We start from the raw sequence: 23,455 nt of genomic DNA, 5'->3' as shown, positions 1-23,455 counted from the left end.
ATCTTTTGGGTCTTGAGTCTTGGGACTCAAGGCCCAAAAGAGAAATATCTAAACCATTGCACCACAGAGGTTCTGACTTGTTTTGTTAACTTAACCTATCAAATTTTGTACCCTTTAAATATCCATTGCCATTGACAATGCATTGGGCGCTTAAAGTCAAATATTTCAAAAACTACAAATCATTTCAAAGTAAAACATCTCAAGGATGCATGTCCACAGTAAGGTGGAATTTTTGAACTGTGAATGGAGTTTCTAGGTGAAAGTGTTTTTTTGAGGTCCCAAAACCTTCCATCCGCCTCCATTATAAATCTCTGAACTTTTAAAGGAGTACAATTCTAAAACTATGCAACATTTCAAAGATTCCTTTTCAGGCAAACATGTCCACAGTAAGATGAACATTTTAAAGTATGAATGAGGTTACTAGGCGTAAGTATGTAGTTGTAAGCCTGCCTTTAAATGTCCATTGCCGCATTAACAATGCATGGAACGCTTAAAGTTAAATATCTCCAAAACTACAAATGATTTCAAAGAAAGAATCTCAAGCATGCATGTCCACAGTAAGGTGGATTTTTTGAACTGTGAATGGAGTTTCTAGGTGAAAGTGTTTTTTTGAGGTCCCAAAACCTTCCATCCGCCTCCATTATAAATCTCTGAACTTTTAAGTAAAGTTTTAATGAAAACATTTTAAAAAGTCATCTATAATGACATGCCCAAAATAGAGACACCTATGCAATTTACTTCAGTACTACTGTATATGGTAAAAACAAAACAAAAAACTAAAGAAAACAATGAATCCACAACTCAAGGTTACTTTTACACTTGTACACTTTATTCTCTATCAGCCAAGAACACACTGCAGCCATTTTATTTTTGTCTTTTTGAAGTCATTTTCATAAAGTAATACATGCCCTTATAGATATTTGATTATGTATACCATATGTATATAGCTGTCATCACCACAGAAACGGGATGTTGATTCTTCAAATTAAAAGCCTACCTGTCACAGTGAACTCCCACTAGATTTGCATTTTGCACTTGATATTCTACTGAAATTGCACTCAAAGTAAACAGTGATAGTGGAATAAATACATTGCATGTTGCAGATACTCGGTGCTGTGAATGATACTGTATGTACTTTAAACTTCTGCTTTGTCACACCTGTGTCTAGTGTGTCACCATCTTGTCAATTGTCGCTGCTCCATTGGCTAAGTTGTCCTGTATCTTATATTCTGTGCCTAAAAGCGTGAAGGTGTGCTCTCCTGACACAATTTTAGGAGTGTGGTTGTGCAAAATAAAGGATCTCTTTCTTTGCTAAAATAAATTGGCATTCACATCTGTTTCATACACACCTCACCCTTCCCAAAATGCATCACCACCAGCCTGGTCCCACACACACTGTCTGAACAAATTATTTCAGAAAAAAATAAAATGAATAAAAAACACCACTTCATATCAGACAACTCTCTCAAGAACAACTGTCATGACAACAACTGTTATTCACCATTGGGATTTCTTTGGGGGGTAATTCTTAATAACAGAAACACATGTTGATACAAATTAAGATTAAATTAATTCCCAACCTAATATATCACACTAAACTCAACTAAAATCAAATACTGTATTAGTTAAGAGCTGCATGAAATAATCAGTCAGTACCCTCTTCAATGAAGATACAGTAATTGATTCGGTCACAAAATACACTCACATACTTATGTATGTGTGAATTCAAACACACAGTCTCACAACCCTTAACATTCACACACTAAAAAGCTAAAAATGAGTATGGTAAATTGGAACAACTCAGAACAGAGACAGGACAAGAAAATGCATGGATATGAGAGACACAGGGAACAAGACACAATAAAGAAGGTGAGAGGCAGAGGGGATCACTACTAGAATTAGAAAGCTGTTAGAGCTACAATCATAGTGACATGTTGATTAATCATGCCTTCTCTACTTCACGAGTGATTAATAATGTCTAATAGACTGCAGATCTCAGTCATTTCTAAAAATGCACAGATTATATATACTTTTCAAAGACAGATAACACATAGCCAACACATAACACTTCAGCAGCAGTTAGTATGAGTTCAGTGTTAATATAGTCAGGAAGGTTGCTTTCGTGACATCTTGAGCCCCTGACTCGAAAGAGTGGAGAGGTTAGTAAAGTGAGTGAAACAGTTTTCATGAAGGAATTGCTAAGAACCTTGGTTGTGAGAGGCAGTGTAGAGTAACATATTGTCCTTAAGTCCAAGCACCTACCCAGAGTGTGGTGCAAATACTGTGTACTGTGTTCAACAGTAGAGGTTTGTGAGTTAGTTCATCTGACTGTTAACTTTGTATTTTGCTTTGTTTTTCTTTGTTCTACCACAGCAAGACACAAGACATGAAAAAAAGAAAGAAAGAAAAAAAACTATGGCAAAAAAGATTAAAGCTTTCTTTGGTCACAAAAAGGCAAAAGAAAGTCACTTAATGGAAAGGAAAGTCAAAATATCAAGACAGGAAAAAGAAGAAGAAAAACATTCCCAATTCCCAAACACAAAAAAAACATTCCCAATAAGTGGACAAAGGGTAATCAAGCCAGGACTTAAACAGGAAGACTGTGGTAGGTCTGAGGTGCCAAGGTGCACTCTGGGATTGCATGTGGCTGATGCATAGGATTAGTAGAACTTTAGGGATGGACCAGAGAGTGGGGGGAAGGACAATTGTGTTACACCTTCCTCTTCTTTTCCTCCTTCTCTTCATCACAGTCCTCCTCCTCTTCTTCACAGAAGTGGTGAATGAGTTGATGGAGATGCTTCTAGAGGTTGTGGCGTCGTGGCCGTTCTTTGGGGTCATCCACTTGCTCCAGAAAGTGGACCTGCTTTTGCCGTCCAGCTCCCTTCACCACCGTTCGTCTGTGGGTACGACCTTTACGCATCTGGGCCCTGCAGGATAGGCAAGGCATGGGCATGTGTATGGGATGGGGGGTGGGGAGTGGGGGGGTTCAGAGGTCATCATCTTTAAGAACAATCAAATACAAATGAAGACGTGTCATTCAAATAAGCAGGAAATATGTTAGCAGGAAAGAGAGAGAAAGCAACATGTAGTCTCTCAAGACATACAACTATTCTAAGAAGTCTGTAACTACGTCTCCTGAAAGTCACGGACGGAAGCTGACATCCGTTCGCCATTTCCGTTCTTGGAACTATATTTTAAAATAGCTTTAAAATATATTTTTGAATTTCCATTTCTGCTAAGCAGCAAGCTATGTATGCTTAGACTAATTTGATTTATAGTATAGGACAAATTTACGAGACTGCAAAGACAACGGGGAGGTAGGGCATCTGTTTGTCTGTCAAGACTCTATGGCAGAAGCAGTTGAAAATTCTGTGACCAAACAGTCAGTCTTGAGAGACTAAGCACCATGCTTTTTGAGTCCAGCATTCAATAGTTAGTTAGTCTTCATGTTTTGCAGGGATCTGAGGATTGTGTTAGAGAAGACTTACAGCAGTCATTTGTATGGGAAAGAGCGCGCACACACACACACACACACACACACACACACACACACACACACACACACACACACACACACACATGCACATTTTCAGTTTCACACGCACACGCACGCACGCACACGCACACACACACACACACACACACACACACACACACACACACACACACACACACACACACACACACACACACACACACACACACACACACACACACACACACACACACACAAACCTCCTGATAACAGTTCCATCCTCTTTGACAATCTCCCTCTCTACCACTTGAGGGAGCTCTGCTCTTTTAAAGCCACCTATGTAAGCCAGAGCCTGAATGAATGAAAAGGAAAAGAAAGTCTCTGACACTGTACATTTGGAATGAATAACCTAATCGAAAGAAATGAGAAGGGGAACTTGGATCCGTCAGTTCCGTTCATTTGATCAGAGCTGCTATAATAGAAAAAAAGGAACTAGTCTCCTTCAACATATGACATTTTCATGAGCCTTAAAGGAATAGTTGACGCAAGATTTGTATCTTCTATCAATTACACACCCCATGAAGCCTTGAATTCATGGAGATTTGTTTGTTTTTGTCGCATTCATAAGACAATAATTATAATTAATATTGATTTTTTTTTTATTAAAAATTGATTAATCCTAATTATTCTTTTCATTTAGGAAACAAAACAAAGGGAATATTTGCTCGCTACCCATAAAAACCCAAACATGGGTCCCGGCCGACTGATTGGGAAACATTGCACTACACTGACAATGAACAAAGTCAGACAGTCTCTTTTGGGAGAATAACATATCCCACGGTGCAGGTAAGCATGTTTGTCATTGTCGGGGCTTATCTGTAGGTCAAGGTTTTGGAGGTAGTGGATAACAATCAGCAGGTTTGTTAACACACCTGTTTGAAATCGTCCCGCGCTGAGGGGAGGTCAGAGGTCAATGAGGAGTCACCATGGTGTGTCACTGTCCTTTCACCTTCCACCGCCATCGTCCTTTCCACCCGACTAACCTCACAGGTCCCAACAGTCGCCTCCCGACTTGTTGCTGAGAAACCCTTGCGTTCAGACAAAGTTACCTTGAATAAAAGGTTGATATTCAGTGTTATTATTTAAATTCATTATTAGCTTTTATTCAAGTTGTGAAAGTTAACTCCATATAATGTCATTTATGTTATCGTGATTTTTTTAACTACATTTTACTGTGAAGTCTGTGAAGACTGCACGCAGACACCACACATGTGCACACGCAAACACACGCACACGCTAACACACGCACGCACACGCACCTCTCTGTGATCTCCCTCACTCTTCAGCACAGTTCTCTTCACCACCTTGGAGTAGCCATCGCCCTCTGACATACTGACGGAACCCTGTGGATCTCCTTCCATTGAAACCTCCTCATGCTCTACACCATCCGCTGCCACAGATTTACGGATTATTTTACGGGTCACCTGAAGAACATCAAGGGGTCAATGTGCATTCCTCCATCTATTTACATATGTTCATGAAAACATTTGATAAAACCCGGAGAAATGTAATAAACAGATTTATTGCCTACGCCAGGAACCTCTGCCCCAAAGTTTTCACATCACTCTGTTATAGCGCCACCAGGAGGCCGATTTACTTTCCCTTGGATTCCTTGGATTATTACGCAACTCCCCAAATAAGACGCCCATTTCCACATGACAAGTTTTCCACCATGTTGCGTTTTTTTTTCTTCAACTTTGCTGGCCCACAATAGGCTACCTGGCCTGGCAGAGACCTGTGCTCCGAGGAGCACATTTTTCTATAGTTAAGAATTTATCGGATTTGGGGGTTTAGAATCACTCCCTAAAAGCATACACCTTAAAGCTTAGTGAGAGACTGATAAGCTACCACATAACATGCAGTGTGCTGCATGTTATGTGCCACAATTGTAATCTGCCATGAAAAATACTTCTTTTGACAGATTTAATGGTACCCTTGTGTATTTGCAGAAGGTCAATGGGCAAGATCTGTGTGTTGTGCTCAGAGATATGCGAAAATACATCAAAAAGTATTTTGATACAAATTACAAATACTGGGTCAAAAAATGTATCACAATACTGTAGAAGTACAAAATACTATATAATAATATATTTGAGAGACAAATACGTATCCCTATTTTGAAAATATATGAAAATACATTTGATAAAAACTGATGCAATGATTAAGTCAATCATAGATTGATTGCCAAATATTAAATAATTTACCTTTTTAACCACCATGTGTCCATTTTCATCTATGTACTGCTCTTCCATCACTGACTGAGAGGGCAGGTAAGGTATGTCATCAGCCTATAAGAGACACAAGACAAACCTCGTCAGCAATGGTTAGATGGTACTGTATCGCATGTCTCGCTTGAAGACGTGACAGCAACAAAAAGAAATAGGATGCAAAAGAATTGGGTTATTTGCACACAACAGAAAAATATTTGGTATTAAAACAAATCAGCACAACATACAACCACTGTTAAAAACCCTTCTCATGTGTTTTAGTTATTGCATACCAAACTGGAATAGCAGATCTAATGAAAATGACAGCTACAGTACAAGGGTCATATATATTTCGTACACTTGGCCAACACTTAAAAGTTGTTTGTTAGACAGGAAATACGTTTATATATAGGTAGAATTTGTACTGTTAAATATTCACACCCTACATGCTGATTTTATCACACTTCAGCCCATGCTCAGATGGATACCTGAATGACAAATCTCCTTCGCACTACTCTGGTGGTCACAAATTCCTCATCTGAACTTTCATCTGAAATTGTTCCAAGCTGTGCAGTGATCTCCTGACCAGTTAAGACAAATATATTGTGGTTGGTTTAAATACAATGGCAGCAAAGAAAGCAATAAGCAGAGTGTTATGGTGAACCTTTCACTTTTACATTATATGTATAGCTGTAAATTGGAAGGTACAACACAACAGTCTAACTGGAAACACAAAACATTTGATTTGCAGTGCCCTTTTAGAATGCATTCCATGCAGGTGTGTGGTTAGATGATTCATTCTCTCATTCGCAATAACGTTTAATCATGTTATTCTCACAAGTGAACTCCACAGCCAAAAAAATGGATATATGTTTAAGCAAATATCAGCTGTAATGAACAAAACCATCTATAAAAGCGGCACAAAAACAAAACTGGTGAAGTAAAGTGTCTCTGCATTTGTTAGTTTGCGTGAATCAACCAACGGCATGCTAAGGATTAGGATTGGTCAATTCTTCAATCAAAATGAAAAAGAGTTTCAAATTCCATCCATGAGGCCACAGTTATTGTAAAGCGTTTCTCTTTGATGCAGGAAGTTGGGTTAGCAGCTCTGGGTGGGAAACCTTGAAAGGGCACGATGTATGTCAAATCTCATCTTACCCTTGCCAGAGCCTCATCATTATCATCAGGAAGTTCTTGTGAAGCCTCATAAAAGGTGGAATCTTCTTTGTGTGCTTCAGAGGACTGTACTAACTCATTTTTATCATCATAGGGCTCGCATACATCCTCATAGTCATCACTTTCTGAGGATAACTGTACTCCTCTGCCTTGTCTGCAGGCAGCAGAGTAAAGTAGGTCTTTTGATTTCGTATACATCCTTCCTGGTCCTCCATGACAGGTGGAAAGATCATGGGTCCGGTCACCAGTTGAGGTGTTCTTTCTCTTATGTTCATCAGACTCAGTCTCTGAGAAATTTGATGCAACCTGCTCACAGTCAAAAAAATTATCTTGGTCAGAGTCTTCAACGTTTGCAATACAAGCAACACTATGCAAAACATTTGGTTTGGAGCTGTTGATGTTTGAGTTACTAGAGGACTCAGCATACTCAGGTGGGATGCTGAACTCCTCATCAAAGGCTGATGCCATATCTGCTTTTGGTTCAGATAAAGTGGTCTGAAATGCAGGAGACTCATTGCTTACAGGGGTTAAAGAATCCCTTGATTGCTGTGAGTTGGTTCTCTGTCTAATTTCAACAGAGGACAAGTTTTCTGGACAGGAGTATGGCATCAATTCCTCAAAATGGAAGTGTCTTGGACATGTGACTGTCTCAGGAGTTTGTGGAGTCAAATCAGAGAGAGAGTGAGAGGAGAGATCATCATTCTGAATGGTTTCAAGGGTAGTTGTCTCTGTGATACATGGAATTTTATCTTGGGTACTTTGTGTTTCTTTTAGCTCATAGCTGTTTGTTTCAGTACATGAAGAGTCGGAAAATGTGTCTATTTTAATCAAAAGGGGCTTTTCCTTGGTCATGTGATCGATATTGGAATATTCTTCGTCAGCATCAGATATACCTTCCTCAGGTAGTTGAGGTTCATGTTTCTTTAGAGACAATTCAGGAAGAGTCACTGAAGTGGATATATCAGTAGAATCTTCATCACGTTTATTTGGCTGAAACACTTCAGACGGAAAACTGAATTCTACTGATGGCTCCATAAGGTGCATGGGAGATTCTTGAATTTCAATTGACTGTGTGGGCAATTTGGCATTATTTGTAACACTGCTGGTATTTGATGTTTCAACTCTATAAGTAGAGTGAATGGAAGTAATTTGGTCCAAGCTGTCAAGCTGAATAGGTGTGGACATAACCATGCATTGCTCTGATGATGCTTTAACCAGATCAGGAGTGATTCTGAATACTTCTGGTTCAGTTTGATTGACAGTGGGGATATATGCAGGCGCTGAGGCTGGTGCATGTATTTGTGTTTGAACTTCAGCAACGGGTATAACAGAGGACATGTCGGCTCTGAAGATGTTACTAGCTTCATCAAGGCACTGGTCCTCGGGTGAGAGGTCATCAAACTCAATATATGGTTCATCCAAATCAGGACTTTCATCACTTGATTCTGACAGAGGTTCATGAAGCATCTCCGGTTTGAACTTCAGTTTCATCTCTTCTAGATCTGACAACAGCTGATCAAGCTGAGGGGATCCAGACCCTGTTGGTGTTCCAGGACTCAGCTCCAAAGACATGACAGCTGAATCATCTTGACTGTCTTTGGATGTATGGCTCAGTAGGTCTGGTATCACTAGGCTTGTTTCATCTAAGGTGGATTCTCGACTTGATAGGCTTTCTTCTTTTTCCTGTGGTGAGCTCCTTTCATCAGTAGGGGTAATTTCAATGTGTGTTTCACTGTAGTCAAATCCAGTGTGATCTTCTAATTCTGAAGAGGATTGCTTTTCAGGTAAAAGTGTATTAATTGGATTGTGTCCTGATGATGGAAACTCAGTTGAATAGGCCTGATTCTGTTCTAAATTGACATTAGAAGTTTCAGACAGTTTTCTTGTGGAAGATCCTGAGGACACCTACAAGAAATGATAAAATGGAATGAAGTATAGAAAAATAAATGTGAATAAATGGATATGACATGGGTAATGATTTCTTCAGGGGGGAATGAGTCATACATTGCATGCACTTTTTCAGAGCACATTTCGACTCATTAACTCTATGAGTACGAGCTATACAATTTGGAAATCGACTTATTTCCAACTTGCACATTTAAAGATTCTGTGAGTGATTTTCTTTTTGTTAAAGTAATTGTTAATTGCTCTACATTGCCATAGTAATCACCACCATAGAGTATTTGTTCAGTAACAGGGGTCTCCCCATCTCTCCAGCAGAAAAAGTTAAGGAAGTTTGTTGAAGGAAGGGATGAAATAAATAAATGAGTTCGTATGAAAATGGTATCCCACCTGAAATTTTATTTTGTGTTTACTAATGAGCTGGAGAGACAGGGAGACCGCTGAACAAACACATAGCTATGATTACTGTCAGAATAGAGCTTTAACGTTTTAACAAAAAAACGTTTAGTTTTAACCAAAAATATCACCACCTTTAACAGCCTTCTGTACATATTATTTAGTATCAATACATTTTCAAATTTTCGAAATGCATAATCAAATTATGGAAATGTTTGTGATTTGGAAGTGAGAATACTTTTGGAGACATTATATTTAGTATCTGTGATATAACAATTATTGTTTACAATTCAAAATATGATGCACACCATGAAAGTACATTTAAGTTGAATGGTACCTTGTAAAATTGGGCTAAAAAGCAAGACACTAAAGCAAGACATTAATAGGGCACTGAAATCTACTCAAAAAAAAAGTTGACATGTATGACAAATCATTGAGTCACACCATGGTATATGAGCATTCATGGTGTTGATCCATTCATTTCCATTAGTTGTAGTTCCTGTTGCTTGAATGCAAACATGCCACAGCAGAAAACTGAAGCCTCTAGATCAGACACATTAGTGGAAGCTTCAGCACAGCAGCGTCCTAAGCAAGTTTCACACACTATACACTGTCATCTTCATTCATTTTGAAAGCCTCATTGCATTCTCTGCCGAACACAAGCTTGTGCTGTCTTACCGACAACCAGGAACTTTCTCTTCCCCTCTCATGGTCTTTCTTGTCATGTTCATGTTCTTGGGTCTGTTTAATTTGGGGTTTTGATTGACGCTCAGTCCACTTATAATCATGTTCTCTTCTTTTCACTGAGTTTTCTTCCTTCAAGTATTTTATGGAAATGCCTCTCCGGCCAGACAGCATGAATTGTAGTTTAGTTCAGATGGCATGAGACTCAACACATACAATGCCTAATTGTCTAATGCTGTGTGCATCTAGTCTAATCAAGCTTCTTGGCAATCTGAGGAGGAAGTCTTAAAAAACTGGTGCAACAACTTATGAGGGAGGGAGCTCTGAGCCCTTTCTCAACTGTTTAACATTAATCCGTGTTAATATGAGATTTTGGTACTGTGTATGTTTCCTGAATCTGGGGTGTAATAGTGATGACTAATTTTCAGCTGATCTAATGTTATTACATGTTTTCCATTGGCTTGTTGTTGTCTGTACAGAAGAGATCATACTGTACATAGAAACAGATTTGCTGAACATAAATATGCTGTACGGATTGGGAATCCCAACTACCCCATGACAGAACACTACATGACTCAAACAGCTACTCCAAAGAGAAACATTTATAATGACGCTTAAAGCGACAATCTTCCCTGGTCTTAATGATAACATTGACTTCTCCCCATTTCTCTAATAACAGGCTACTCAGCCAGTATGTTGTCTTTTTATTGATGCTATTTGGATCCTACATACTGTGGTTCTTATTTTTCTATTTTTTCATTTGGGCTCTGTATTCTTTGCTTACTGTAAGTCGCTCTGGATTAAGAGCTAAATGCCTAAATGCCTAAACTGTAAACTGTATTCCAACCTGATGTAGGCTATTTTATTTATTTTCTAATGTGCAGTTTTCTATTTGGTATGTAATGTGTATTCACACACGGGTTAAGGTGCATTCTGTTCTGATGGTTAAGTGGTGATGTCATGTGAAGAGGATTGTGGGCACTATTTAATGATGTGTGACACTGTCATTAGTAGTGAACCCTGATGAAGGCCTCCGGACAAAACGTGTTGGTCACCTGCGTTTTTCCTTGCTTAATTATGGAATCAAATATTTTCTACTTGAACTGAACAGAGCTGCCTTGGACCTTCTTTAAGTTCACCCCCTTATTCTTTCCACTGTGATGCCTACAGTACAAAGGAAATTAACTTAGAACTCTTGTCCTGAAACTAAACCCTTTCCAAAGAGCACCTGTTTGCAGTTTGCCATAATTACGGACCCAAGCAGTGCTTCTTCATCTATTATCTGATCAATACTGTACATACTGTTGGTCCCATGTAATTGTTGATAAGAACACAACACAGCATACTAGCTAAAAAAAAAGACAAAGGTTGTCCTATTCGAGACACTGTACAGATGATAATGATTCCAACACAATTACTATAGCTGGCTTTCATCTGACTCTCCTAATGATGCAACATTTTCAGGATATGCATGGTGGTTTAAACTCCAGATAACCAGCAGTCAACAAAGGACTGATTATACTTGTTCTGTGATTACAAATATTCAGCTGGAGGGCTGAATTCATGTGGTTTATTTGTCTTAAAGTAAAGATAAAGGCCCAAAGTGACACTAGAACCTCCAATAAAAGCAGTTTCATGAGGAAAACTACCAGACTGCTCAAGTTCTGAAGCAAATTACTTAGCAGGAGACTTGTTCCCTGACAACAGTAAATGATAATTATACATCACTTTCTATTTTGAGAAATTGGGGTAAAAAAAAAAAAAGATAGAACGAAACCACAACAAAAATCACCTCTAGAAATAAAAATAATGATGCAGGGAAGACATTTATTTCGGTTACAGTGGTGTGTACTTCAATGACATGTTGTTGAATGAAAATGCAATGGAATCACGGGACTCTGTTGTTATCAAAGCAGTTCCATAAACCAGATAATTTACTGTCTGAAGTCATGTACTCTATCCACCTGTTTCCTGGGCTTTTCACTGTGTTCCACTTCCTGTCTTTTGATCCAATGAAATCCAATGAAACCGGTCAGATGACTAATGATATCCAATGAAATCCGACAGGAAGTGGAAAACACACAGCCAAGAAACAGGTGAATAGGATCTGTGAATAACTGTTGTCATGGGTTTCGGGAAGTTGGCATACCCATTTCCTGTTCTGGTTCAGTTTCCCATACCTTTGTTTGATTAGCTAGGCAGCAGATTTTAACCGGAAACACATGACACCTTCATACAGTATGTGTTTCTGGCATGATATTGTATGTTAATTTTAAATAGCAGAAGGTCAACAATAAGGTATACACCACTCTGTCCCGAATTCAACTTATGGTCTAAGATTATAGCCATTACAACAGCGGGCTTTAACACATTTTATCTAAAAAGGGTGGGATGGGGTGCACAGGGGTAGTTAGGATTGTTCTGTAAGAAAGTTGGGCCATAAATGTCATGAAATTCTCATTTTTATAAATGTTAAGTCTATGAATGGACTATTAAATTTAGGCTCAGAAGCTTTTTCAGCAAGATGGGCTTCTGTGTATGTTCAGTGTAAAAACTAATATACATAAAACATACATTTGCTGTTTCATTTTCAACAGAACAATACTCACAATGTCAAACAAAATACAAGGAACATGTAGCCCTCAATTCTAATTTTTTTAAAGCTTGGAAAAAGTTGACTGAAGTAATACAGAGAATCGCAATATTCAATTCCATCAAGATTTTGCACTTTGCGCTTTTTCTTTGTATTTATGATCACAAAAATACTGCTTCTGCTGCAGTTTTTTTATGAAGTCATTATATTATATTTTTTGTTAAAATGATATTATTATTAAAAGCATTACTACTAATAATAAATATTACTAGATGTGATCAGAAATGGCCAATTCATGTAGAGACTGAATATTGGGATTTGTATTGCAAAAAAAGAGTTGCAATAAAGAGTCTGTGGATAGTGGGGGCTACACTCATGCAACAGATTCTGGTGACGGTGGTCTTGTGTCAGTGACTAGTCACTGAAACAAGGCCACTGGTAAACAAATCAAATGTCTCCTTCATCTGGAAGAGAAACAATCTCAGCAGATTCAGCAGAGTCTGGGGTACAAACTATGGGTCCTGTCGCAGGTGTTTCAGGTGGTGTATAATAATCAGTGCCTGCAGAGTGTGTTGGTGAAGAATCTCCTGCCATTTTGTCATCTGATATGCTTTGTATATGGCTAAACATCTCTGGGCTTTGCTGTTCCTCAGTGCCAACTGATTGATGTGTATCGCAAAGTACTCCAGTCTGATTTTCCTTTGTACATTCAGTGGACCTTGTTCCACTATAGAAGAATGGCCCCGTATAAAATGGATCGTACATATGGGCCGTTAACTTTCTGGGCACAGGCTTGTATACTAGTGGATCCTCTGTGGAGAAAGTTATCTCATCTACAAGACTTGACTCAGATTCATCTGATTGAGTCAATGGTTCTTTCTCTGATTCTCCTAGTGATGCAATGTGTTCAGGAGCTGGCAATGCAGACAACCAGTAGTCAAAGAAGGACTGAGTGTATTCAGCCTCTGAGGACAAAAGATCAATTGAGCCTTGACATATCTCGATATCTCCTTCTCCTGATGACTCTGACTGTTTCAAATCACTGGTACTTTGTACCATGTGTGTCTGGCCTTTGGAATCTTTCTCATGATCATATTCTGAGCTACATGAACCTGGTGAATCTGGTCTGTTTTCTGCAAATGCATCCTCAAGGCTATATGCGATGTATTCAAGCTCTGAGTTTTCTGAAGCAGAGGAGAATGGGCTGGCGCCAGAGAACTGTAAGTAATCATTACAAATCTGATTTCCATATTGGGGAATTGGGGAGTCGGGAGAAAGTCGTCTATACTCATTTAACAATGCAACTGACTCTGGTGAAGAAGGTCTAGATTCTGAAAACAATACTTCTGGGAATAGAAAATCATCAACAGAAGATTCTGATTCTGGTGACAATGGTCTATTCTCAAACAACAATTTGTTGAAGGACTCGTGAAATTCACTGTCAATTACGATGGAATCAGGGGACTCTGATCTGTTATCATCAAACAGAGCATAAGGGCCTGGATCCGAGCACTCCCAGTCTGAAATTATTGATTCAGGTGACATTGCTCGATCTTCTGAGAATTCAAGACGACAATATTGTGAATTGAACTGTAGAATTGGTGAGTCTGGGGATAGTGGCCTATATGATGCAACAGATTCTGGTGAAGGTGGCCTCATATCAGTGATCATGTGGTGAACAGATAAAAGATTTCTGTCATCTGAGCCTGTGAGTGATTCAGGAGAGAGTGGCCTATGTTGTGGAAGAGAAGAAATATATTCAATCAATTCCCAGTCAGTGGAATATAGGGTTGGAACTGTAAGTCCAGTCTCAATGATTTCAGATGGTGACGTATGAGTGCTAGAATGACATTCTCGTACTGGATACTCAGTGAGTGTAGGACATGGTAGAGAAGAATCGAATACTGTTTTGTCATCTGCTCTGCTTTCAAAATAGCTAAATTCATCTGGGTGCTGTTGTGGTGTATCACAAAGTACTACTGCCTGATTCTCCACTGTACATTCAGAGGATCTTGTCTCACTAAAGATGGATGTTCCCTTATATAATGGATCATACATATGTGCCATTAACGTAGTGGACATGGCTTTGTATACTAGTGGGTTCCCTGTAGAGAAAGTTGATTCATCTACTATGAGACTTGGCTCAGATTGCATGGATTCAGGGGTCATTGGTTGGACCAATTCTGTCTCTGATTCTCCTAGTGAGTTAACATGTTCAGGCAATGGTGGTTTTAATTCGGACAACCAGTAGTCGAGGAAAGACTGAGTATATTCATTTTCTGAAAACTCAATTCCAGTTGACGAAGAAGTGGCTTGAAATACACTTTCTACTTCCCCTGAAGAATCACTGATGATTTGACTGACCACACCTGCATAAGATTGAAGCACTGCATCTGATGGCGATAAGATGCTGATGTGTCTCTCTTCTTTGGTGTCCTTTTCATATGCATATTCTGAGCTAAATGATTCTGGTGAATCTGGTCTGTTTTCTGCAAATAACTCCTTAAGACAATATGTGGTGTATTCAAGTTCTGAGCTTTCTGATGCCGAAGAGGATGACCTAGCTCCTGAGAACTGTAAGTAATCATCAAAACTTCCCTGTGCATATTGACAAATTGGAGAGTCAGGGGAAAGTGGTCTATACTCGTTTAAGAAAGAAACTGATTCAGGTGAGGATGGTCTAGATTCTGAAAAGAAGACTTCTGGGAATAAAAAATCATCAAGAGAAGATATTGATTCTGGTGACAATAGCCTGCACTCATCAAATTCACTGTCAAACAGAATGGAATCAGGGGATGCTGGTCTACTTTCAAACAATTGATCACCGCCTGAATCAGAAACCTCCCAGTCTGAAATTATCGATTCAGGTGAAAGTGACCTAATTTCAGAGTAATCCAGATGATCAATATTTTGAGACATTTCCCATTCTAAAGACCCCTGGGAAATATTTGTGTCTCTTGACTCCACTGGCCCTGATGATGTCAAATAAGCACTTTCTTTTTCAGTGTGGTATGTTAGTGAAACATATTCTTCTAATGCCTGTTCCAATAAAGCTGTATCTATTTCATTTTCAGAAGGTTTGGTTCTTTCAAAACATTTCAGTTCAAAGTCTGCAGATTCAGGAGAATCTGGTCTAGCTTCTTCAATCAGACTTTCAATACAGAAATCAGCATCTTCCCAATCTGATGTGTCTGACACCAGTGAAGGCGACCTATTTGCTAGATATCCAAAATCATAAACATAAACCTGCCATTCGAACTGAGGTATGGGAGAGTCAGGAGAGAGGGGCCTATATTCATCCAGAGATGGTGCGGAGTCAGTGGACTGAGGTCTTAATTCAGTCATCCAATAGTCGAGGAAAGACTGATTGTAATCATCGTGGGATGACCATGATTCAGGGGAAAGAGGTCTAATTTCACGCGCTTCACGTTTGACGCTGGGAGCTTCCTCTTTCAAGCGGGCTGTATCTTTCAGAACATCTGCATAGCTTAGAGGTTTCACTGCTGACAGAATTCTCAGTGCAGCTAGAGGTTCGCTAATTTGCTGAGTTTTCTCGTGTGATGTGAATGAGTCTGGTGAGTCTGGCCTGTTTTCATCAAACAAGTCCTCCAAACAATAACCAGAGTACTCAATGTCAGACACCATAGACAGAGGTGACTCGGGTCTACCTTCAGTATATTGTAAGTAGTAGTTACAATGTTGATCGCTAACTTGGAACACTGTCTGCCAAGCAGACAAGCGGCACTCTTCTAGTGATGCTACAGATTCTGGCGAGGATGGCCTAAATCCTGCCAACCAGTCCTGCAGGTGTGAATAATCAAAATCTGATAATACTGAGTCTGGTGTCAATGGCCTGTTACTAAACAACCACTCAAGATCAAAGTCAACAAGTGACTCTGGGGAATCTGGTCTTTTGTCAGAAAACAGGTCCTCTACGCAATATCCAGAATAATCAAGGTCTGAAATCACTGATAGAGGGGACGATGGTCTGCTGCTAGGGTAATGCAAATAATAATCACAGTGTTGGTGCCTGAGCTCAGCAAGGGTCGGGAGAGGACGCCAGGAGCTGTATGCCTCAACTGATGCCACAGACCCTTGGGAGGATGGTCTAAAGTCTGCTAACCAGTCCCGCAGGTGTGAAAAATCAAAATCTGAAGATATTGACTCTGAGGAGAGGGGCCTCTCATAAAACAGCTGTTCCACTTCAATGTCTGATAAAATGGATTCTGGAGAATCTGGTCTTGCTCCCTCAAACAGGCGTTCAAGACATATATCGGCATCTTCCCAATCTGATGTGTCTGACACCGGTGAAGGCGACCTATTTGCTAGATATCCAAAATCATAAACATAAACCTGCCATTCGAACTGAGGTATGGGAGAGTCAGGAGAGAGGGGCCTATATTCATCCAGAGATGGTGCGGAGTCAGTGGACTGAGGTCTTAATTCAGTCATCCAATAGTCGATGAAAGACTGATTGTAATCATCGTGGGATGACCATGATTCAGGGGAAAGAGGTCTAATTTCACCTGCTTCCTGTTTAACGCTGGGCGCTTCCTCTTTCAAGCGGGCTGTACCTTTCAAAACATCTGCATAACTTAGAGGTTTAACTGCTGACAGAATTCTCAGTGCAGCTAAAGGTTCGCTAATTTGCTGAGTTTTCTCGTGTGATGTGAATGAGTCTGGTGAGTCTGGTCTGTTTTCATCAAACAAGTCCTCCAAACAATAACCAGAGTACTCAATGTCAGACACCATAGACAGAGGTGACTCAGGTCTACCTTCAGTATACTGTAAGTAGTAGTTACAATGTTGATCGCTGACTTGGCCCACTGTCTGCTGAGCAGACAAGCGGCACTCTTCTAGTGATGCTACAGATTCTGGCGAGGATGGCCTAAATCCTGCCAACCAGTCCTGCAGGTGTGAATAATCAAAATCTGACAATACTGACTCTGGTGTCAAGGGCCTGTTACTAAACAACCACTCAAGCTCAAAGTCAACAAGTGACTCTGGGGAATCTGGTCTAGCTCCTTCAAACAGGCCTTCAAGACATATATCTGCATCTTCCCAATCTGATGTGTCTGACACCAGTGAAGGCGACCTATTTGCAAGATATCCAAAATAGTCGACATAAACCTGCCATTTGAACTGAGGTATGGGAGAGTCAGGAGAGAGGGGCCTATATTCATCCAGAGATGGTGCGGAGTCAGTCGACTGAGGTCTTAATTCAGTCATCCAATAGTCGAGGAAAGACTGATTGTAATCATCGTGGGATAACCAAGATTCAGGGGAAAGAGGTCTAATTTCACCTGCTTCCTGTTTAACGCTGGGAGCTTCCTCTTTCAAGCGGGCTGTACCTTTCAAAATATCAGCATAACTTAGAGGTTTTACTGGAGACAGAATTCTCAATGCAGCAAAAGGTTCGCTAATTTGCTGAGTTTTCTCGTGTGATGTGAATGAGTCTGGTGAGTCTGGCCTGTTTTCATCAAACAAGTCCTCCAAACAATAACCAGAGTACTCAATGTCAGACACCATAGACAGAGGTGACTCGGGCCTACCTTCAGTATACTGTAAGTAGTAGTTACAATGTTGATCGCTGACTTGGCCCACTGTCTGCCGAGCAGACAAACGACACTCTTCTAGTGATGCTACAGATTCTGGCGAGGATGGCCTAAATCCTGCCAACCAGTCCTGCAGTTGTGAATAATCAAAATCTGACAGTACTGACTCTGGTGTCAAGGGCCTGTTACTAAACAACCACTCAAGCTCAAAGTCAACAAGTGACTCTGGGGAATCTGGTCTTTTGTCAGAAAACAGATCCTCTACGCAATATCCAGAATAATCAAGGTCTGAAATCACTGATAGAGGGGACAATGGTCTGCTGCTAGGGTAATGCAAATAATAATCACAGTGATGGTGCTTGAGCTGAGCAAGTGTCGGGAGAGGATGCCAGGAGCTGTATGCCTCAACTGATGCCAAAGACCCTGGGGAGGATGGTCTAAAGTCTGCTAACCAGTCCTGCAAGTGAGAAAACTCAAAATCTGAAGATATTGACTCTGGGGAAAGGGGCCTCTCATGATATAGCTGTTCCAGTTCAATGTCTGCTAAAATGGGTTCTGAGGAATCTGGTATGGCTCCGCCAAATGTTTCCTGTTTAACGCAAAGATCTTCCTCTTTCAAGTTGGCCGTACCTTTCACAACATCTGCATAGCTTAGAGTTTTCACAGCTGACAGAATACTCAGTGTACTTCCAGTACACTGGAAGTAGTAGATACAATGTTGATTGTTGACCTGGCCAACTGTCGGGTGAGCAGACAAGCGGCACTCTTCAAGTGATTCTGGAGATTCTGGCAAGGATGTCCCAAATCCTGCGGAGCGGTCCTGTAATTGTGTATAATCCGAATCTGACAATAATGCCTCGGGTGAGAAATGCCTGTTACTTAACGAGTATTGCTCAAAGTCTGATTCAAGTGACTCTGGGGAATCTGGTCTTTTGTCAGAAAACAGGTCCTCTACGCAATATCCAGAATAATCAAGGTCTGAAATCACTGATAGAGGGGACGATGGTCTGCTGTTAGGGTAATGCAAATAATAATCACAGTGTTGGTGCCTGAGCTGAGCAAGGGTCGGGAGAGGACGCCAGGAGCTGTATGCCTCAACTGATGCCACAGACCCTTGGGAGGATGGTCTAAAGTCTGCTAACCAGTCCCGCAGGTGTGAAAAATCAAAATCTGAAGATATTGACTCTGAGGAGAGGGGCCTCTCATGAAACAGCTGTTCCAGTTCAATGTCTGATAAAATGGATTCTGGAGAATCTGGTCTAGCTCCCTCAAACAGGCGTTCAAGACATATATCGGCATCTTCCCAATCTGATGTGTCTGACACCGGTGAAGGCGACCTATTTGCTAGATATCCAAAATCATAAACATAAACCTGCCATTCGAACTGAGGTATGGGAGAGTCAGGAGAGAGGGGCCTATATTCATCCAGAGATGGTGCGGAGTCAGTGGACTGAGGTCTTAATTCAGTCATCCAATAGTCGATGAAAGACTGATTGTAATCATCGTGGGATGACCATGATTCAGGGGAAAGAGGTCTAATTTCACCTGCTTCCTGTTTAACGCTGGGCGCTTCCTCTTTCAAGCGGGCTGTACCTTTCAAAACATCTGCATAACTTAGAGGTTTAACTGCTGACAGAATTCTCAGTGCAGCTAAAGGTTCGCTAATTTGCTGAGTTTTCTCGTGTGATGTGAATGAGTCTGGTGAGTCTGGTCTGTTTTCATCAAACAAGTCCTCCAAACAATAACCAGAGTACTCAATGTCAGACACCATAGACAGAGGTGACTCGGGTCTACCTTCAGTATACTGTAAGTAGTAGTTACAATGTTGATCGCTGACTTGGCCCACTGTCTGCTGAGCAGACAAGCGGCACTCTTCTAGTGATGCTACAGATTCTGGCGAGGATGGCCTAAATCCTGCCAACCAGTCCTGCAGGTGTGAATAATCAAAATCTGACAATACTGACTCTGGTGTCAAGGGCCTGTTACTAAACAACCACTCAAGCTCAAAGTCAACAAGTGACTCTGGGGAATCTGGTCTAGCTCCTTCAAACAGGCCTTCAAGACATATATCTGCATCTTCCCAATCTGATGTGTCTGACACCAGTGAAGGCGACCTATTTGCAAGATATCCAAAATAGTCGACATAAACCTGCCATTTGAACTGAGGTATGGGAGAGTCAGGAGAGAGGGGCCTATATTCATCCAGAGATGGTGCGGAGTCAGTCGACTGAGGTCTTAATTCAGTCATCCAATAGTCGAGGAAAGACTGATTGTAATCATCGTGGGATGACCATGATTCAGGGGAAAGAGGTCTAATTTCACGTGCTTCACGTTTGACGCTGGGAGCTTCCTCTTTCAAGCGGGCTGTATCTTTCAGAACATCTGCATAGCTTAGAGGTTTCACTGCTGACAGAATTCTCAGTGCAGCTAGAGGCTCGCTAATTTGCTGAGTTTTCTCGTGTGATGTGAATGAGTCTGGTGAGTCTGGCCTGTTTTCATCAAACAAGTCCTCCAAACAATAACCAGAGTACTCAATGTCAGACACCATAGACAGAGGTGACTCGGGCCTACCTTCAGTATACTGTAAGTAGTAGTTACAATGTTGATCGCTGACTTGGCCCACTGTCTGCCGAGCAGACAAACGACACTCTTCTAGTGATGCTACAGATTCTGGCGAGGATGGCCTAAATCCTGCCAACCAGTCCTGCAGTTGTGAATAATCAAAATCTGACAGTACTGACTCTGGTGTCAAGGGCCTGTTACTAAACAACCACTCAAGCTCAAAGTCAACAAGTGACTCTGGGGAATCTGGTCTTTTGTCAGAAAACAGATCCTCTACGCAATATCCAGAATAATCAAGGTCTGAAATCACTGATAGAGGGGACAATGGTCTGCTGCTAGGGTAATGCAAATAATAATCACAGTGATGGTGCTTGAGCTGAGCAAGTGTCGGGAGAGGATGCCAGGAGCTGTATGCCTCAACTGATGCCAAAGACCCTGGGGAGGATGGTCTAAAGTCTGCTAACCAGTCCTGCAAGTGTGAAAACTCAAAATCTGAAGATATTGACTCTGGGGAAAGGGGCCTCTCATGATATAGCTGTTCCAGTTCAATGTCTGCTAAAATGGGTTCTGAGGAATCTGGTATGGCTCCGCCAAATGTTTCCTGTTTAACGCAAAGATCTTCCTCTTTCAAGTTGGCCGTACCTTTCACAACATCTGCATAGCTTAGAGTTTTCACAGCTGACAGAATACTCAGTGTACTTCCAGTACACTGGAAGTAGTAGATACAATGTTGATTGTTGACCTGGCCAACTGTCGGGTGAGCAGACAAGCGGCACTCTTCAAGTGATTCTGGAGATTCTGGCAAGGATGTCCCAAATCCTGCGGAGCAGTCCTGTAATTGTGTATAATCCGAATCTGACAATAATGCCTCGGGTGAGAAATGCCTGTTACTTAACGAGTATTGCTCAAAGTCTGATTCAAGTGACTCTGGGGAATCTGGTCTTTTGTCAGAAAACAGGTCCTCTACGCAATATCCAGAATAATCAAGGTCTGAAATCACTGATAGAGGGGACGATGGTCTGCTGCTAGGGTAATGCAAATAATAATCACAGTGATGGTGCCTGAGCTCAGCAAGGGTCGGGAGAGGACGCCAGGAGCTGTATGCCTCAACTGATGCCACAGACCCTTGGGAGGATGGTCTAAAGTCTGCTAACCAGTCCCGCAGGTGTGAAAAATCAAAATCTGAAGATATTGACTCTGAGGAGAGGGGCCTCTCATGAAACAGCTGTTCCAGTTCAATGTCTGATAAAATGGATTCTGGAGAATCTGGTCTAGCTCCCTCAAACAGGTGTTCAAGACATATATCGGCATCTTCCCAATCTGATGTGTCTGACACCAGTGAAGGCGACCTATTTGCTAGATATCCAAAATCATAAACATAAACCTGCCATTCGAACTGAGGTATGGGAGAGTCAGGAGAGAGGGGCCTATATTCATCCAGAGATGGTGCGGAGTCAGTGGACTGAGGTCTTAATTCAGTCATCCAATAGTCGAGGAAAGACTGATTGTAATCATCGTGGGATGACCATGATTCAGGGGAAAGAGGTCTAATTTCACGCGCTTCACGTTTGACGCTGGGAGCTTCCTCTTTCAAGCGGGCTGTATCTTTCAGAACATCTGCATAGCTTAGAGGTTTCACTGCTGACAGAATTCTCAGTGCAGCTAGAGGTTCGCTAATTTGCTGAGTTTTCTCGTGTGATGTGAATGAGTCTGGTGAGTCTGGCCTGTTTTCATCAAACAAGTCCTCCAAACAATAACCAGAGTACTCAATGTCAGACACCATAGACAGAGGTGACTCGGGTCTACCTTCAGTATATTGTAAGTAGTAGTTACAATGTTGATCGCTAACTTGGAACACTGTCTGCCAAGCAGACAAGCGGCACTCTTCTAGTGATGCTACAGATTCTGGCGAGGATGGCCTAAATCCTGCCAACCAGTCCTGCAGGTGTGAATAATCAAAATCTGATAATACTGAGTCTGGTGTCAATGGCCTGTTACTAAACAACCACTCAAGATCAAAGTCAACAAGTGACTCTGGGGAATCTGGTCTTTTGTCAGAAAACAGGTCCTCTACGCAATATCCAGAATAATCAAGGTCTGAAATCACTGATAGAGGGGACGATGGTCTGCTGCTAGGGTAATGCAAATAATAATCACAGTGTTGGTGCCTGAGCTCAGCAAGGGTCGGGAGAGGACGCCAGGAGCTGTATGCCTCAACTGATGCCACAGACCCTTGGGAGGATGGTCTAAAGTCTGCTAACCAGTCCCGCAGGTGTGAAAAATCAAAATCTGAAGATATTGACTCTGAGGAGAGGGGCCTCTCATGAAACAGCTGTTCCAGTTCAATGTCTGATAAAATGGATTCTGGAGAATCTGGTCTAGCTCCCTCAAACAGGCGTTCAAGACATATATCGGCATCTTCCCAATCTGATGTGTCTGACACCGGTGAAGGCGACCTATTTGCTAGATATCCAAAATCATAAACATAAACCTGCCATTCGAACTGAGGTATGGGAGAGTCAGGAGAGAGGGGCCTATATTCATCCAGAGATGGTGCGGAGTCAGTGGACTGAGGTCTTAATTCAGTCATCCAATAGTCGATGAAAGACTGATTGTAATCATCGTGGGATGACCATGATTCAGGGGAAAGAGGTCTAATTTCACCTGCTTCCTGTTTAACGCTGGGCGCTTCCTCTTTCAAGCGGGCTGTACCTTTCAAAACATCTGCATAACTTAGAGGTTTAACTGCTGACAGAATTCTCAGTGCAGCTAAAGGTTCGCTAATTTGCTGAGTTTTCTCGTGTGATGTGAATGAGTCTGGTGAGTCTGGTCTGTTTTCATCAAA

At 41.2% G+C, this 23,455-nt stretch overlaps 1 protein-coding gene across 1 annotated transcript in view; it reads right to left on the bottom strand.

Annotated features, from left to right (window-relative positions):
* Nucleotides 1-863: 863 nt before the first annotated feature.
* The window catches only part of ank2a (ankyrin 2a, neuronal), a gene marked incomplete at its 5' end in the record, with an annotated part of 138,413 nt that continues 115,821 nt past the window's right edge, over nucleotides 864-23,455 (bottom strand). The window contains 4 exons of the mRNA XM_084044841.1: nucleotides 864-2,927; nucleotides 4,408-4,584; nucleotides 4,795-4,959; nucleotides 5,740-5,823. Of these exons, the coding sequence (XP_083900967.1) occupies nucleotides 2,913-2,927; nucleotides 4,408-4,584; nucleotides 4,795-4,959; nucleotides 5,740-5,823 (441 nt within the window). The 3' untranslated portion in view covers nucleotides 864-2,912. The remainder of the gene's footprint in view (nucleotides 2,928-4,407; nucleotides 4,585-4,794; nucleotides 4,960-5,739; nucleotides 5,824-23,455) is intronic.

This window comes from Gymnoscopelus microlampas (assembly GCF_963454915.1).
Source record: "Gymnoscopelus microlampas genome assembly, chromosome: 2".
NCBI lineage: Eukaryota > Metazoa > Chordata > Actinopteri > Myctophiformes > Myctophidae > Gymnoscopelus > Gymnoscopelus microlampas.
This window is presented reverse-complemented; position numbering and strand designations above follow the sequence as displayed.